This window comes from Taudactylus pleione, unplaced genomic scaffold (genome assembly GCF_031769625.1).
Source record: "Taudactylus pleione unplaced genomic scaffold, aTauple2 ptg000490l, whole genome shotgun sequence".
Taxonomy (NCBI): Eukaryota; Metazoa; Chordata; class Amphibia; order Anura; family Myobatrachidae; genus Taudactylus; species Taudactylus pleione.
The window spans coordinates 1,586,655-1,603,652 of record NW_028284892.1 but is presented as its reverse complement, the minus strand read 5'-3'; the positions used below and the strand labels follow the sequence as shown (position 1 = coordinate 1,603,652).

Genomic DNA, 16,998 nt, shown 5'->3' with positions numbered 1-16,998 from the left:
GCGTCGCGGCGCCAGTCGGGGATCAGAGTGGCAGCGTGGGCGTCTGAATAGACCGCCCTTCGCTGCCGTCTGTAGTAAAAAGAAAGATTAAATAAACAAAATCTATGTTAAACTAAAAAAGCTTCTGGGGGCTGCTCCTGCAGCCCCCCCTGCGCGGTGACCGACTCCGGCCGGGCACCAACTTACACTGGGGTGCCTGTGGCTCGGGGGCGGGGTATAGAGGAGGACCCAAGTGCATCCTTGGAGCTAAAAGCTTAACTGTGTGGTGCTCATGGATCCTGATCCAGCTATATCCCCCAAGGTCAACCCTGTGGACCCCCTATGGACCCTGAAGTAGAAATGGCACCCATTACCTGTATCAGGGTGACGGCTGGCACCTGCTGGCGCAGCAGATGTGTCCGTTCTGCCAAGGCCTTACGGACCAGGTACCCTCTCATGTGTGCTTGGAGATTCACCAGCATGTCCGTGTTGGCCTCCCATTGCTTCTCCCGCTGGAAGCCGCTCGTCACTCGGTTGATAGCCGACTGCAGAATACACAGAATGAAAGTGAAGCACTGTAGCCGCTTAACATGATGCTTCCATTGAGGGTACTCCCACATAAGGAGTCACCACTGTTCTGGGTATGAAATGCCAAACTACTCAAACTATTCAGCCTACAATATACTCTGCTTATTCAAGTTCTATCTGCACCAGTGCTTACAAAGGTAAATTTAAAGGGGCAATGACTTTAAATACTTTTTTTTATTTTTTATTTACTATAATTGCCCCTTTAAATCCAGTGGCCAGAACGACTTTTTCCAGCGACCTCTTTGGTTGGATTTCTTTTAGCGTGCCATGGGGCAGATTTAATTACATGTAAGCTGCCACTTATGGTAGGCCGATTCTGCAAGCACCGCCATAGGCTGCGAGCTGACTCAGCCTTCTGTAAGGTAATGCGCAAAGCTGTCAGAAGCCATTCAGAACTAAACTGAATCTGCCCCGAGCATTTGGATGGTCTTAGAACGTGGCCTGTTACAGCGTGCTGGAACCACAAAACAACCTCATCATTGCTCAGTATAGGATAGACGTGTACTCACTTCCCTAGAGAGCAAATTAAACAAATCTATATCACTATCAAATATGGGGGTGAATACTATTATGCAGGATTCAGAAGCCAGGGTTATATTTTCAGGAGCCAGGAAAGCTTACTTTAAAAGGAAGCCTGCAATTACATGAATCTGCTGAAGTTAGATACTCGTTTTTTAGTCTATAAAAAGTTGATTCCAATAAATTGTGGTTCTAATACATGTTACACATCCAGATAAACACAATTTACGACATATGAAGCAGTGTTTCTTGAAGTTATCGCCTCACCTGAATTTCCTCCCGGGACAGGTGTGTGGTTCTGGAACTGAAGCCTGGCGGCTGATCCCAGGTCCCCTCAAACGTGCGTAAATGGAAGAAATAGTCGCTTCTATCTTTTATCTTGTGCCTTACCCAATATTTTGTCGCATCACCTGCATGTTGCAGCACAGGACACAAGAGGGCAGCAGAGTAAAGAAGAAACGTAATAATAGACAAGCAGTACACTATAGACAATACTAACTTGTCACTACATATAACAGCTGTATAGTGACACTGCCAACTTGGAGATGTAAGTGGAACACTCATGAAAATTCTCCTAGCAAATTGTAATAAGGAAATGCGACGCTTGCAACATCGCCTCCGGATTCGAAGCTTTCCCAGAACTAAGTGATGGGCAATCCACTCTCTTTCCCCTACTTACAATAGAAGTAGTCGTTTTAAAGAGAATAGTCCAGTGTGCACGCACTATTGCGCGTTGTTCGTCGCATCTTCACTCTGAAGATTCGGCAGATGACACCATGCTTCTGGGTGCGGCGGGGGAACGATATATCAGGTGGTCGTCCACCAGATCATGCAGTGTGTACGGACTGTCGCATCTGCCGACACTCGTGTACCCAGTTTAAAGAAGAGATCGTAGGGTCGGCATTTTTGGGTAATAAAAAATACTTTGAAAGAATGTGAATTGCGAGTTTAAGAATCGTTTTATCCTACTTTTTAAATCACATAGGTAGAACAAAAATATTTAGAGATGAATGAATAATATGCTTAATACAGGACTTCACCAAATTTCTACCCCAAAAATATATATACACAGGTTGAGTCTCTCATATCCAAAATGCTTGGGACCAGGGGTATTTTGGATAACGGAATAACAAGAGATATGGTAAGAACTTACCTTTGTTATCTGTTTCTACGAAGTCCATAGGGTCCACAGGGTGACTTTGGGGTATAGCTGGATCCTGGATCCTCGGGCACCACGGAGTTAAAGCTTTAGCTGCTCCCAGGATGCACTTGGGTCCATCCTCCTCTATACCCCGCCCCCGAGCCACAGGCACCTCAGTTGGTAAGCAGCCCAGGCCGGAGGAGGAGACGAAACAGAGAGAAGGAAGACTGGAACACACAAGAACCATACTCACAGAAATGGGAGACAGAAAACCGGTGACCAGTCACAGAGCCCATATGAAGCCAGGTGCGTCAGGGCGGGTGCCCTGTGGACCCTATGGACTTCATAGAAACAGAAATAACAAAGGTAAGTTCTTACCATATCTCTTGTTTTCTACTTCAGGGTCCATAGGGGTCCACAGGGTGACCTTGGGGATATCCCAAAGCAGTCCAACTAAGGGCGGGGACGCTCCTGTGCTGATAGGAGAACCCGGCGCCCAAAGGATGTATCCTGAGAGGCAAAGGTGTCAAACGCATAGAACCTCAAAAAGGTCTTAATGGAAGACGCGCCCTCAGCATGGTACCGATGACAGAGGTAGAAAAACCCCGGGACCTTAAGACGGCTGTCTCAAGAGCCACGCCGTCAAAGACAGCCGACCCAGATCCGGGTAAAGGCAGGGCCCCTGAGACAGCAGGTCCCGACGCTGAGGCAGAAGGAACGGGGCGTCTACGGACAAGCTCCTGAGATCGGAGTACCAAGGACGCCTGGGCCACACTGGAGCCACCAGCAGAAACGTGCCCCCGTCCTGTTTGATTTTTCTGAGCACCCGAGACAGCAGGGAGATCGGAGGGAACAGGTACGCTAGGTGAAACGTCCATTTCACAGACAGCGCGTCCACTAGGCTTGCGCCTGCATCTCTGGTCCTTGAGCCGTACACGGGCAACTTGCAGTTGTGACGGGAGGCCATCAGGTCCAACTCTGGCAGTCCCCATTTGTCCACGAGAAGTTGAAACACCTCTGGGTGAAGCGACCATTCCCCGGGATGCACGTCGTGACGGCTGAGGAAGTCCGCCTCCCAATTGAGGACTCCCGGGATGAAGACTGCAGAGATCGCCGGAAGGTGGCACTCCGCCCAAGCCAGGATCTGAGACACCTCCGACATCGCAGCAGGACTGCGAGAGTCCCTCCCTGGTAATTTATGTACGCCACTGTGGTGGCGTTGTCCGATTGCACCTGAACGGCTCTTCTGTGAAGAACGGTGCCTGATGACAGTAGAGCACGGTACACTGCCCGCAGCTCTAGAACGTTTATTGGAAGGATGGCTTCCTCCGCCGACCAACGGCCCTGAAGAGACAACGAGTCTGTCACTGCCCCCCAACCCCGGAGACTGGCATCTGTCGTGAGCAGAACCCAGTCCGGGATCCAAAAGGGGCGGCCCTGGATGAGATGAGCTGACTGAAGCCACCACGCCAGAGACCGGCGCACTTCCGGGGACAACACCAGCATCTGGGATCGGATCCGGTGAGGTAACCCGTTCCATTCCGATAGAATCTGCCCCTGCAGGGGCCTGGAATGGAACTGGGCAAATTCCACCATGTCGAATGACGACACCATGGACCCCAGGACTCTCATTGGCGAATGGACCGACACCCTGCCACTGCTCAGGCAACTGTGTATCCTCAGTTGTAGGGAGTCAAGAAAATCCTTTGTTGACAAGAATCCAGAAGTGCTCCCAGATGGACCATCCGTTGAGATGGGACCAGAGAGGACTTCTTCCAATTTATCAACCACCCGTGAGCTTGAAGACAAGCAATGGTCAGGTGGAGATGTCGAAGAAGCACCTCCGGGGAGCTCGCCAGCAGCAGAAGATCGTCCAGGTACGGCAACAGTCGTATACCCTGACCCCGAAGGTGGGCAGCCATAACTGCCATCACCTTGGTGAACACCCTCGGAGCCGTGGAAAGGCCGAAAGGCAACGCCCGAAATTGGTAGTGATGGTTCAGGATAGCAAACCTCAGATACCGCTGATGTGCCGGAGCTATGGGCACATGGAGATAGGCGTCCTGGATATCGAGGGAAACCATATAATCCCCTGTTTCCATCGCCAGAATGATGGAACGTAACGTTTCCATCCTGAACCTGGGAACTCTGAGGTATCTGTTCAGAGACTTCAAATTCAGGATAGGGCGATGAGAACCATTGGGTTTCTGCACCAGAAACAGAGTAGAATAGTACCCTGTCCCGCACTGAGACTGCGGAACGGGAACAATGACCCCTGCTTGTAGCAAGGATTCTATAGCTACCTGAATCTGGCCAGCTTTGGTCTTGTCCAGAGAAGGACTCGTGCAGAAAAACTGGTGGGGCGGCCTGAACCGAAAAGACAGGGCGTACCCGAGAGACTACTTCTCGAACCCAGGCATCCGTGGTGGTATTGTGCCAACACTGGGCGAATTGGAGAAGTCGGCCTCCCACTCTGGGGTCCCCCAGAGAGAGGCCCGTCCCGTCAGGCAGCAGGCTTATCCTCCTGCTTGGAAGAAGGGCGCCGAGCACTCCATGCCTGCTTCTTGGGCTTGGGTGCGGCCTTGGTCGCCGAATGTCTCGGGAAGGACTGGCCCTTGGCCTTACCCTGAACCCGAAAGGACCGAAAGGCAGAGCTCCTCACTTTAGCCGGCGCAGAGGCCGAAGGGAGGAAAGACGACTTGGACTTAGCCAAAGTATCCACTATCTTGTCCAAATCCGGACCAAATAGTAAATCACCATTAAAAGGCAAGGCCTCCAGACCCTTTTTTGAATCTGCATCAGCCCTCCAGGACCTCAGCCACAGGGAGCGCCGAGCAGACACCGCTGCAGCCGACACCCTAGAAGTGAGCAGGCTGGCATCCAAAGCCGCTTCCCCGATATAGGAAGCTGCATCCCGCATCTGTCCCACTAACGCTCTCTGGATATCCGGAGCCTCATCAGGAAAGGTATCCTCCAAGGCATTGGCCCAGGCCTCAATGGCTTTAGCCACCCAGGAGATAGCCATGAACGGGCGAGCCACCGCCCCGGAGAGAGAATAAATTGACTTTAAACAAGTCTCCACCTTCCTGTCCGTGGGATCCTTCAAAGAGGAGCTAGACGGCAATGGCAGCGTCGCGCTTTTGATCAAGCGGGTAACGTGGGAATCCACCGCCGGCGGAGTCTCCCATTTCCTGCAATGAGCTTCAGGAAAAGGATAGTTCGCGCCAACCTCCTCTATGGATGGAACCTCTTACTGGGTAATTGCCAGGCCGCCGCCATATGATCCGTTAATTGATCAGACAGGGGGAACACAGTTGAAGTCACCTTGGCCTTTTTAAAATTAGGAAACTTCGACCTAGGAGCCGGCGCATCATCCTCAACATGTAGGATAGCCCGCACCACCCTAACTAAGGCTGGAACATTAATGGAGGACTTAGCTTCCACCTCCTGCCCCATGGCATCAGAGTCAGAGTCCTCATGGATTTCTCCATCATCTGAGGACACTTCCGAGTCCGACAACTGCGCAGCTAGTGAACTCACAACCGGACGTTTAGACGCCCTTGGTGGCACATCACTTTGCAACATTGACTGAAACGCCGAGGATGAAGCCGCCAGACTCTGTACGGAGCTGGAGAGAACATCCACCCAAGGCGGAGGAGCCGTCGGAGCAAAACTCTGCAAAGGCACTACAGACTGACGCGTCACTGGGGGAGACTGCACATACACAGGCAGTCCCGAGTAAGGACCCACAGTCTGGGCCCCGGGGGGAGACCGCAATATTTGCGGAATACCCGGGGAATGGGGGATGGTGGGCTGAGGCAACGCCCTAGAAGGGACTGATGGGACCGATAACCGGTCCGCAATAGACGCCAGCACCTGTGAAAACATTGCCCAAGGAGGGTCCTGTGACACAGGGGGGTTGGAGGGGCCCGGTACCAGCTGGCACCGCCCGCACAGACCATCCTGAGATAAGTCCTCCCCATCAACTCCAGCAGCACAGCGTCTGCAGGAAAATAGCACAGGAGCCACAGAGCGCTCAGTCTCCTCATCAGACATGATACCGTAAATACACAAGAAATACGTATCACCAGAGGAATTACGGTTTTAACACCCGCGCACTCACCAGTATGCGACACAACAGCCCAGATATGGTACTGTGTAGCACACAACAGTATGTGACTGACCCCACAAATACGTGATTTATATAAGTGAGGGTATCAGAAAAACGCCCTTCCCCCACACACCTGCCGGGCCGTAGGAGAAGGAAAGGGATAGTTATAAGCTGACAGTAAGGAGAATAAGTCACAGACAGGCAGCACTAGCAATAGTCACATACAATGCAGAAAAGTTAGTACTCACTGCACCTTCCGCTACAATCAACCGCCCAGATTCAGTGTCTGGGAGGGCTATAGCGCTGAGTACACTGTCCTTTAGCAGGGGAGAGGTACACAGGGGGACCGGTCCACTTGATACCGCCTGGGAGTCTGCAACGCCTGCCAGTAAAGATGGCCGCCGGAGACCTCAGAGGAGGAGTGGCCGAGAGATAAGAGCAGCTCAGCGACCCCAGACTGCTAGTTGAAAGGCGCGCTGAGCTGAGGGGAGGAGCCGCTAGACAGGGAAGGCTGCCTCCCCTGGCTAGCAATTAACCCCCGGGTTGCCGGTCCCGCTACCAGCCTGTTACCCTGGTGGTCTAGTGGACACGCGGGGTATTCCTCTATAGAGGGGGAGCACGCCGCCGCCGCTAGCGCCTCCGGTCTGTCCCCAGAGACTTCTGACTGCATATAAAGTATCCACGGGCCGCCGCACGCGGCGACCCGCGGCTTACCTGATTCCCGTCGCGTCCGGCAGCAGTCAAGGGAGTCCCCAGAGCCCGGCTAGTACAGGCTCTGGGGTCCCGCCGCGATCCCCAGAGCTGTACTGGCGTCGCGGCGCCAGCGGGGAGAAGGAGCGGCAGCGTTGACGTCCTAAAGGACAGTCTGATGCTGGCGCTCTAAAAGTGTAAAAAAAGTAGAAAAAACAAGAGATATGGTAAGAACTTACCTTTGTTATCTCTGTTTCTACGAAGTCCATAGGGTCCACAGGGTTGACCTTGGGGTATAGCTGGATCTGGATCCATGGGCACCACGCAGTTAAAGCTTTAGCTGCTCCCAGGATGCACTTGGGTCCGTCCTCCTCTATACCCCGCCCCCGGCCACAGCACCTCAGTTGGTAAGCAGCCAAGGCCGGAGGAGGAGACAAAACAGAGAGAAGGAAGACTGGAACACACAAGAAACCATACTCACAGAAATGGGAGACGGAAAACCGGTGACCAGCCACACAGCCCATTTGAAGCCAGGTGCGTCAGGGCGGGCGCCCTGTGAACCCTATGGACTTCGTAGAAACAGAGATAACAAAGGTAAGTTCTTACCATATCTCTTGTTTTCTACTTCAGGGTCCATAGGGGGTCCACAGGGTTGACCTTGGGGATGTCCCAAAGCAGTACAACTAAGGGCGGGGACGCTCCTGTGCTGAAAGGAGTACCCGGCGCCCAAAGGATGCATCCGGAGAGGCAAAGGTGTCAAACGCATAGAACCTCAAAAACGTTTGAATTGAAGACCAAGTGGCCGCCTTACACAGCTGAACAGCAGAAGCGCCACGTCTAGCAGCCTAAGAGGGACCCACAGAATGAGTGGAATGAGCCTTAACAGAGGCTGGCACAGGTAAGCCCTCCTGTGCATAAGCCTCACAAATAACGGAACGAAGCCAACGGGCTAACGTTTGTTTGTTGGCAGGCCAACCCCTCTTGTGAAAACCAAAGAGGATAAACAAGGAATCAGACTTCCTAACCGAAGCCGTCCGGTCTACATAAATTCTAAGCGCCCGGACCACATCTAAGGAAGTCTCACCAGCTGAAAGATCAGGGGACTGAAAAGCTGGCACAACAAGTTCCTGATTAATATGGAACTTCGAGACCACTTTGGGCAAAAACTCAGGACTAGTGCGGAGCACCGCTCTGTCCTGGTGGAAAATCAGGAAAGGAGGGCGACAGGAAAGCGCCCCCAATTCAGACACCCTCCTGGCCGAAGCAATTGCCAGGAGAAAAACCGTCTTAAATGTCAGCCACTTGAGCTCCACCGCCTCAAGAGGCTCAAACGGAGGACCCTGCAGGACCCGTAGCACCACCACCAAGTCCCAAGGAGCCACAGGAGGCACAAAGGGAGGCTGGATCCTGAGAACACCTTGGAAAAAGGTGTGAACGTCTGGTAGTATTGCAATCCGCCGTTGAAACCACACGGACAAGGCGGACACATGAACCTTCAGAGATGCAAGGCGTAAGCCGAGATCCAATCCTGACTGAAGAAATTCCAAGATCCTAGAAACTCGGAACACCTGAGGATCATAATGTCTGGACTCACACCACTGAAAGTAAGTGTGCCACACTCTGTGATAAATCCGTGCTGAAGCAGGCTTGCGTGCCCTGAGCATGGTACCAATAACCGAACTGGAGAAGCCCCGAGACCTCAAGACGGCTGTCTCAAGAGCCACGCCGTCAAAGACAGCCGACCCAGATCCGGGTAAACGCAGGGCCCCTGAGACAACAGGTCCCGACGCTGAGGAAGAAGGTACGGAGCGTCGATGGAGAGGCTCCTGAGATCGGAGTACCAAGGACGTCTGGGCCACGCCGGAGCTACCAGCACGAGCATGCCGCCGTCCTGCTTGAATTTCCGCAGAACCCGAGGAAGCAGGGATATCGGAGGAAACAGATACACCAGGTGAAACGTCCATTTCACCGACAGCGCGTCCACCAGACTTGCACCTGCGTCTCTTGTCCTTGACCCGTAAACGGGCAACTTGTGATTGTGACGGGAGGCCATCAAGTCCAGCTCCGGCAGTCCCCACCTGTCCACGAGTAGCTGAAACACCTCTGGGTGAAGCGACCATTCCCCGGGATGCACGTCGTGACGGCTGAGGAAGTCCGCCTCCCAATTGAGGACTCCGGGGATGAAGACCGCCGAGATCGCTGGAATGTGACCCTCCGCCCAAGTCAGGATACGAGACACCTCCGACATCGCTGCCTGACTGCGAGTTCCGCCTTGGTGATTGATATACGCCACCGTGGTGGCGTTGTCGGACTGCACCTGTACCGCCCTTCCGTGAAGAGCGGGGCCGGACGACTGCAGGGCCCTGTATACTGCCCGCAGTTCCAGGATGTTGATGGGGAGAAGTGCTTCTTCCGCTGACCAACGACCCTGAAGCGACAAAGAGCCGGTCACTGCCCCCCAACCCCGGAGACTGGCATCCGTCGTGAGCAGGACCCAGTCCGGGATCCAAAATGGGCGCCCCTCGACCAGATGAGCTGTCTGAAGCCACCAAGCCAAAGATAGCCGAACGTCCGGAGACAACACCAGCACCTGAGAGCGGATCCGGTGAGGTAACCCGTTCCATTCTGATAGAATCAGCCCCTGCAGGGGCCGGGAAAGGAACTGGGCAAATTCCACCATGTCGAATGTCGACACCATGGACCCCAGAACTCTCATAGCCGAATGGACCGACAGGCGGCAACGGCTCAGGCAACTGCGTATCCGCAGCTGTAGGGAGGCGACCTTCTCCGGAGTCAGGAAGATCCTTTGCTGACGCGAATCCAGCAGGGCTCCCAAATGAACCATCCGCTGTGATGGAATCAGGGAGGACTTTTTCCAATTTATCAACCACCCGTGTGCTTGCAGGCAAGCGATCGTCAGGTGGAGATGTTGAAGCAGTACCTCCGGGGAGCTCGCCAGCAACAGGAGGTCGTCCAGGTACGGCAGCAGCCGTACATTCTGGTTCCGAAGATGTGCGGCCATGACCGCCATAATCTTCGTGAACACCCTCGGTGCCGTGGAGAGACCAAAGGGTAGCGCCCGGAACTGATAGTGGTGTTGAAGGATAGCGAACCTCAGATACCGCTGGTGTGAAGATGCTATCGGAACATGGAGGTAGGCGTCCTGGATGTCCAGGGACACCATGTAATCCCCCGGTTCCATCGCCAGAATGATGGAACGTAACGTTTCCATCCTGAACTTGGGAACTCTGAGGAATTTGTTCAGAGACTTCAAGTTGAGGATAGGGCGATGAGAACCATTGGGTTTCTGCACCAGAAACAGAGACGAATAATACCCCGTCCCTCGTTGTGATAGAGGAACGGGAACAATGACCCCTGCTTTCAGCAAGGACTCTATAGCCTCCTGAACCTGTAACGCCTTGGTCTTGTCCTGAGAAGGACTTGTGCAGAAAAACTGGTGGGGTGGTCTGTGCCGAAAAGACAGGGCGTACCCCTGGGAGACCACTTCTCGAACCCAGGCATCCGTGGTGGTATTGTGCCAGCACTGGGCAAATAGAAGAAGTCGGCCTCCCACTCCGAGGTCCCCCAGAGGGAGGCCCGTCCCATCAGGCCGCAGGTTTATCTTCCTGCTTGGAAGAAGGGCGCCGAGCACTCCAGGCTTGCTTCTTGGGTTTAGAGGCCGTCTTACTCGCAGACTGTCTCGGGAAGGACTGACCTTTCGCCTTACCCTGAACCCGAAAGGAACGAAAAGCCGAACTCCGAACCTTAGCAGGCAGTGCCGCCGAAGGGAGGAAGGCCGACTTGGATTTAGCCAGGGTGTCCACTATTTTGTCCAAGTCCGGACCAAATAGTAATTCCCCATTGAAAGGTAAGGCCTCCAGACCTTTCTTTGAATCAGAGTCCGCTCTCCAGGACCGCAACCATAAGGATCGGCGGGCAGACACCGCTGCAGCCGATACCCGCGAGGTCAGCAGACTAGCATCTAAAGAAGCTTCTCCAATGTAAGAAGCAGCGTCCCTCATTTGTCCCAACAACGCCCGCTGGACATCCGGAGCGTCGTCCGGGAAGGTATCTTCCAATGCATTGGCCCACCCCTCAATGGCCTTGGCCACCCAGGAGATGGCCATGGACGGTCGGGCCACCGCCCCGGAGAGGGAGTAAATAGACTTTAAGCAAGTCTCAACTTTCCTGTCCGTGGGATCCTTCAGCGAGGATATCGACGGTAATGGTAAGGTGGCGCCCCGAGTTAAACGGGTGACATGGGAATCCACCGCCGGTGGAGTTTCCCATTTTTTACAATGTGCCTCAGGGAAGGGGTAATTAGAAGCCAACCGCTTCTGAGGAAGGAATCTCTTACTGGGCGCCTGCCAAGCTACCGCCATATGATCCGTCAACTGATCCGACAGGGGAAACACCGCAGAAGCCACCTTAGTTTTTTTGAAACTAGGAAACTTCGACTTAGGAACCGGTGCCTCATCCTCTATAAGAATAGCTCGCACCGCCCTAACTAGTGCTCGTACATTAATGGACGACTTGGTATCCATTTCCTGGACCGAGGCGTCCGAGTCAGTGTCATCAGGGACCTCCCCATCATCTGAGGAACCCTCTGAGTCCGATACCTGAGCAGCCCGTGTCATGAGTGGGCGTTTTGAAATCCTAGAAGGCATGTCAGTCTGCAACATTGACTGAAAAGCCGAGGAAGCGGCCGCCAAATTTTGCACGGAGTTGGAGAGCACATCCACCCAGGGTGGAGGAGTCACCATAGGGGCCTGAAAAGGTACCACAGGCTGCTGCAGCACAGGGGAAGCCTGTATATACATAGGCAACCCCGCATAGGGACCCACCGACTGAGACCCAGGAGGACTCCGCAATAACTGCGGGACACCCGGGGATTGGGGGATGGTCGGCTGGGACAACGACCTAGTAGGGAGAGCAGTCGGGACCGACAGATGGTCCGCAATAGACACCAGCACTTGAGAAAACATCGCCCACGGTGGTTCCTGCGCCAGAGAAGGTCTGGATGGGCCAGGAGCCACCTGGCATCGACTACACAGGCCATCCTGTGACAAATCCTCCCTATCTACTCCTGCAGAACAGCGTCCGCAGGAGGCCAACACCGGAGCCACTGAGCGCTCAACCTCCTCGTCTGACATGACAGAATATATTATATATCTGGCACCAGGGTAGAAGTAAAACGCACTCACCGGTGTGCTGAACAACAGCCCACAATATGGCACTGAGTAGCACACAACTGTATGTGATGGACCTCACAAATACGTGATCTATATAAGTGAGGTCAGTAGAAACGCCCCTCCCCCACACACCTGTAGGGCTTGTAGGAGAAGTAAAGGGATAGGTATAAGCTGACAGTAAGTAGAAAATAAGCACAGACAGGCAGCACTAGCAAAAGTCACATACCATGCAGGAAGATATACTCACTGCACCTTTCCACTACAATCAACCTGCCCAGATTCAGTGTCTGGGAGGGCTATAGTGCTGTGTACGCTGTCCTTAATCAGGGGAGAGGTACACAGGGGGACCGGTCCGCGTGCTCCCTGAAGATCTGCGCTGCCACTGTGAGAAAATGGCCGCTGGAGACCTCAGAGGAGGAGTGGCCGTGTAACTACAGCTCAGCGACGCCAGACTCCGTGCTGAAAGGCGCGCTGAGCTGAGGGGAGGAGCCGCTGACAGGGAAGGCTTCCTCCCCTGGCTAGCATATTAACCCCAGGGCTTGCCGGCATCCCGCTTGCCATATATCCCTGGTGGTCTAGTGGTCCCACGGGTTATTCCTCCTCAGAGGGGGAGCCCGCCGCCACCGCTAGCGGCCCCCGGTCTGTCCCCTAGGACCGGGGGCAAAGGACTGCATCTGCAGGCAAAACCCGCGAGCCGCCGCTAATCGGCGACTCGCGGCTTACCTTGTCCCCGGCGACTCCGGCAGCAGTCCAGGGAGGGACCCAGAGTCCGGCTAGTACGGACTCTGGCCTCCTGCCGCGATCCCCAGTGCAGTACTGGCGTCGCGGCGCCAGCGGGGAAGGAGAGCGGCAGCGTGGGCGTCTGCATAGACAGCCCGTCGCTGCCACACTAGAGCCTCTGTTTTAAAATAAAAATCTAACAGGCTCTTTTTTTTTTTTTTTTAAATAAAAATAGAAAGCTTTTGGGGGCTGCTCCTGCAGCCCCCCTGCGCAGGTGACCCGACTCCGGCCGGGCACCAACTCAAACTGAGGTGCTGTGGCCGGGGGCGGGGTATAGAGGAGGACGGACCCAAGTGCATCCTGGGAGCAGCTAAAGCTTTAACTGCGTGGTGCCCATGGATCCAGATCCAGCTATACCCCAAGGTCAACCCTGTGGACCCCCTATGGACACTGAAGTAGAAAAATAAAAAATTTCTCCTTTAAAATAAAGCTATGGGGCTGCTCCTGCAGCCCCACTGCGACAGGGTGACCCGACTTCGGCCGGGCACCAACTAAAACTGAGGTGCTGTGGCTCGGGGGCGGGGTATAGAGGAGGATGGACCCAAGTGCATCCTGGGAGCAGTGAAAGCTTTAACTGCGTGGTGCCCGTGGATCCAGATCCAGCTATACCCCAAGGTCAACCCTGTGGACCCCCTATGGACCCTGAAGTAGAAAGTCACATATCATGCAGGAAGATATACTCACTGCACCTTTCCACTACAATCAACCTGCCCAGATTCAGTGTCTGGGAGGGCTATAGTGCCGTGTACGCTGTCCTGAACAGGGGAGAGGTACACAGGGGGACCGGTGCGTGTGCTCCCTGAGAGTATCTGCGCTGCCACAGGGAAATGGCTGCTGGAGACCTCAGAGGAGGAGTGGCCGAGAATCTGCAGCTCAGCGACGCCAGACTACTAGCTGAAAGGCGCGCTGAGCTGAGGGGAGGAGCCGCTAGACAGGGAAGGCTTCCTCCCCTGGCTAGCATATTAACCCCCGGGTTGCCTGCATCCCGCTTGCCTCATTATTCACCCTGGTGGTCTAGTGGTCAGGCGGGGCATGCCTCCGATGGAGGGGGAGCCCGCCGCCACCGCTAGCGCCCCTGGTCTGTCCCCTAGACCGGGGGCATGGGACTGCATTTAAAAGGAACCCGCGCACCGCCGCTAATCAGCGGTGCGCGGCTTACCTTGATCTCCACGGCGTCTCCGGCAGCAGTCCCGGGGGAAACCAGAGTCCGGCTAGTACAGACTGTGGCTTCCCCCGCCGCGATCCCCAGTTCAGCGCTGGCGTCAGCAGGGAGAAGGAGTGGCAGCGTGGGCGTCTGTACAGACAGCCCATCGCTGCCGCTCTGGAGAAAAAAACTGTAGTAAAAATAAAAATAAATTTAACTAAGTTAAAAAAAAAAACTTTAGGGGCTGCTCCTGCAGCCCCCCCCCGCAGGGTGACCCGACTCCGGCCGGGCACCATCTTAAACTGAGGTGCCTGTGGTTCGGGGGCGGGGTATAGAGGAGGATGGACCCAAGTGCTTCCTGGGAGCAGCTAAAAGCTTTAACTCCGTGGTGCCCGAGGATCCAGCTATACCCCAAGGTCACCCTGTGGACCCCTATGGACCCTGAAGTAGAAATTCCGTATTTTGGAATAATTGCATACCATAATGAAATATCTTGGGAATAGGACCCCAATATACACACAGAATGCATTTATGTGTTATATACACCTTATACACACAGCCTGCAGGTAATGTTATACAATATTTTTAATAATTTGTGTCTTAGACAAAGTTTGTGTACATTGAACCATCAAAAGGTTTCATTATCTCAGTCATGCCAAAAATATTCCGCATTTCGGAATATTCCGTATTTCGGAATATTTGGATATGGGAGACTCAACCTGTAGATCATTGGGGCAGGGTATAATGTCTGAGGTCCATAATTATGAGATAGGGTAGGGCCATACAGAGACCTAGACAATGATCTGTCACCTATGTATTTCCAAACACAAGCAGGTGGGCTGACCGAATATGTATAGAACACAGCGGAGGCAGCCATTTTGTGTACTGAAAGAATATTCATAAGAATGTAGCCTATTAATTCCCTAGCAACCAGTACCTCATGAATATTAGCCAGCCTCCTGAATATCAGTCAGACAGTGCATCAGTGAAGTCACTGATTCCCTGCAGGATCAGGCTGTTGTGCTTACAAAATGGCTGCCTTCATCATGTGCATCTGACTGGTCCTTCCCATACTTCCACTGGAATTCCTCATACCCAGTTTTCTTTTTGCATCCATTATTCCGCCGAGTTCAGTCTGATAGGCCTCTGCACAATCTCTCACCACCCCGCACAGTAACGCGTCCGGGTTCCGTAGGACACGCAGGGTCTGAGACGCTTTCCCTTCCTTGATGGCTTGATTAGCGGCTGCAATGCCCAGAGCCACTGAGCAGAAGAGAAGAGAGGGAAAGAAATGAGACTACTTCTATACATATCAGATGAGAAAAGCCATACAATCTTTGCTAATGAGTTTCAAAATGATCTCAGCATTTAATTACCTATAGCCCTATTTTTTCCATCATCCACTGGGGGACACTGGTGCATTACTCTGGGGTATAGGCAGTGGAGGAGCCTGGCACTTTAAAGAATTAAAGTCGTCTGAGCTGGCTCCATTTCCCCTGTTTTTAATCAGCCACAGAACCTGTGTGATTCATAAGTGTCCCTTATTAAAGGGATGACCTGGCAACCTGGATCACATGACTCCTGAATAATAATAGTCCCACCATGACCAGTGCCAATTACTCCCCTCCCAAATGATCACTGTAAAAATAGAAAAAGTTGGGTGACAAGCAGGGTATATAATAATAATAAAAAATAAAGTAAAAAAATAAATAAAAAAAATCTATAAATATTCAGCCATCTGATCTTACTTTTCCTTGCTCTCGCATTCTCCTGGTTGGCCTGACAAACACCTTGCTGGATCTCCTCTAACCAGAGCACTGCCGAGGCATCCCGCGTTACCTTAGGGACCACAGCAAGATCATTATTAGTTCTGCACCTGCCTAAGTTCAGCCAATTCAATATATGTTTCTAATAAATTCAGGGGGCGGCAGGACAGGGAGAGGCGAACTTGCCCCCATCACCCCAGGCGCATATTGCAGCAGCAGAGCGGGAAGATGCAGTTCCACCAAGGTCAGTTTGAGATCAGCGGGGCGCCAGGGGGCCTCCATAAGTGTAAGGAACTGAAACAGCCCAGCGGGAATGCTATATCCATGTGGATGTTATGCCGTCTTCCAGATGATTAAGGTTTTCTCCCGTGGGCCCCTCCAAAAAACAAGCACCCAAACATACTGGTAGGTTAAATGGCAGTCCTATGTTGCTTTTTTCCCTATGCCTGAGCATGGTTTTGATCACCGCTAATTAAAAAATCGTGGCTTCGACGGTCACGCCATTTAAGCCTGCCAACGTACGCCCCATTCCTGTGTAGCCAAACGGCCTCAGCCAGTCAGGATCTACAAGAAATGTTTGCGAATCCTGGTCCTTCAGCAAAATCGCTCCACCTCGTGGGTCAATTGAGATGCCATCAAGTCTATGCCTGGGTGACACCATCTGTCCACAAATGCTGAACATTGCCCCGATTGAGACCTCTTTCTCCTGGATGCAGGATGTGTCTGTTCAATTAATCGGCCTCCCAGTTTTCCCTCCCTGGTATGAGCAGGGCTGGTGTTGTAGGAACAATTTGCTGGTCAATGAAAATTAGTATTACATTTTAGAATTCCAGTGACAGACACCGAGACAGACACATGGGATACCAATGTGCATGGTATACTAGCAGTTCAGAAAGGTGTTCTAGATGTTTAGAGTTCACAGAAGTGGTCTTAGTAGTAGTAGCCTACAACATATTCTAAAATACATTTGTGAATTCATATATACAGGATGATTAACCCTAAGCAATTATGGTAGCGGTGCATTGCCCCATCTTATTGCTCCATGTTTGCACTCTGTTCAGCTGTTCATCAGGGGCCTGGCTGGAGAA

General features: G+C 52.9%; 1 protein-coding gene across 1 annotated transcript in view; it reads right to left on the bottom strand.

Moving 5' to 3' along the window:
• The window catches only part of IQGAP3 (IQ motif containing GTPase activating protein 3), a 93,852-nt gene that overhangs the window by 39,272 nt on the left and 37,582 nt on the right, over positions 1 to 16,998 (bottom strand). Inside the window, exons 16-19 of the mRNA XM_088449650.1 lie at positions 15,893 to 15,983; positions 15,240 to 15,407; positions 1,354 to 1,496; positions 354 to 524 (exon numbers count right to left, since the gene is read on the bottom strand). Of these exons, the coding sequence (XP_088305776.1) occupies positions 354 to 524; positions 1,354 to 1,496; positions 15,240 to 15,407; positions 15,893 to 15,983 (573 nt within the window). The remainder of the gene's footprint in view (positions 1 to 353; positions 525 to 1,353; positions 1,497 to 15,239; positions 15,408 to 15,892; positions 15,984 to 16,998) is intronic.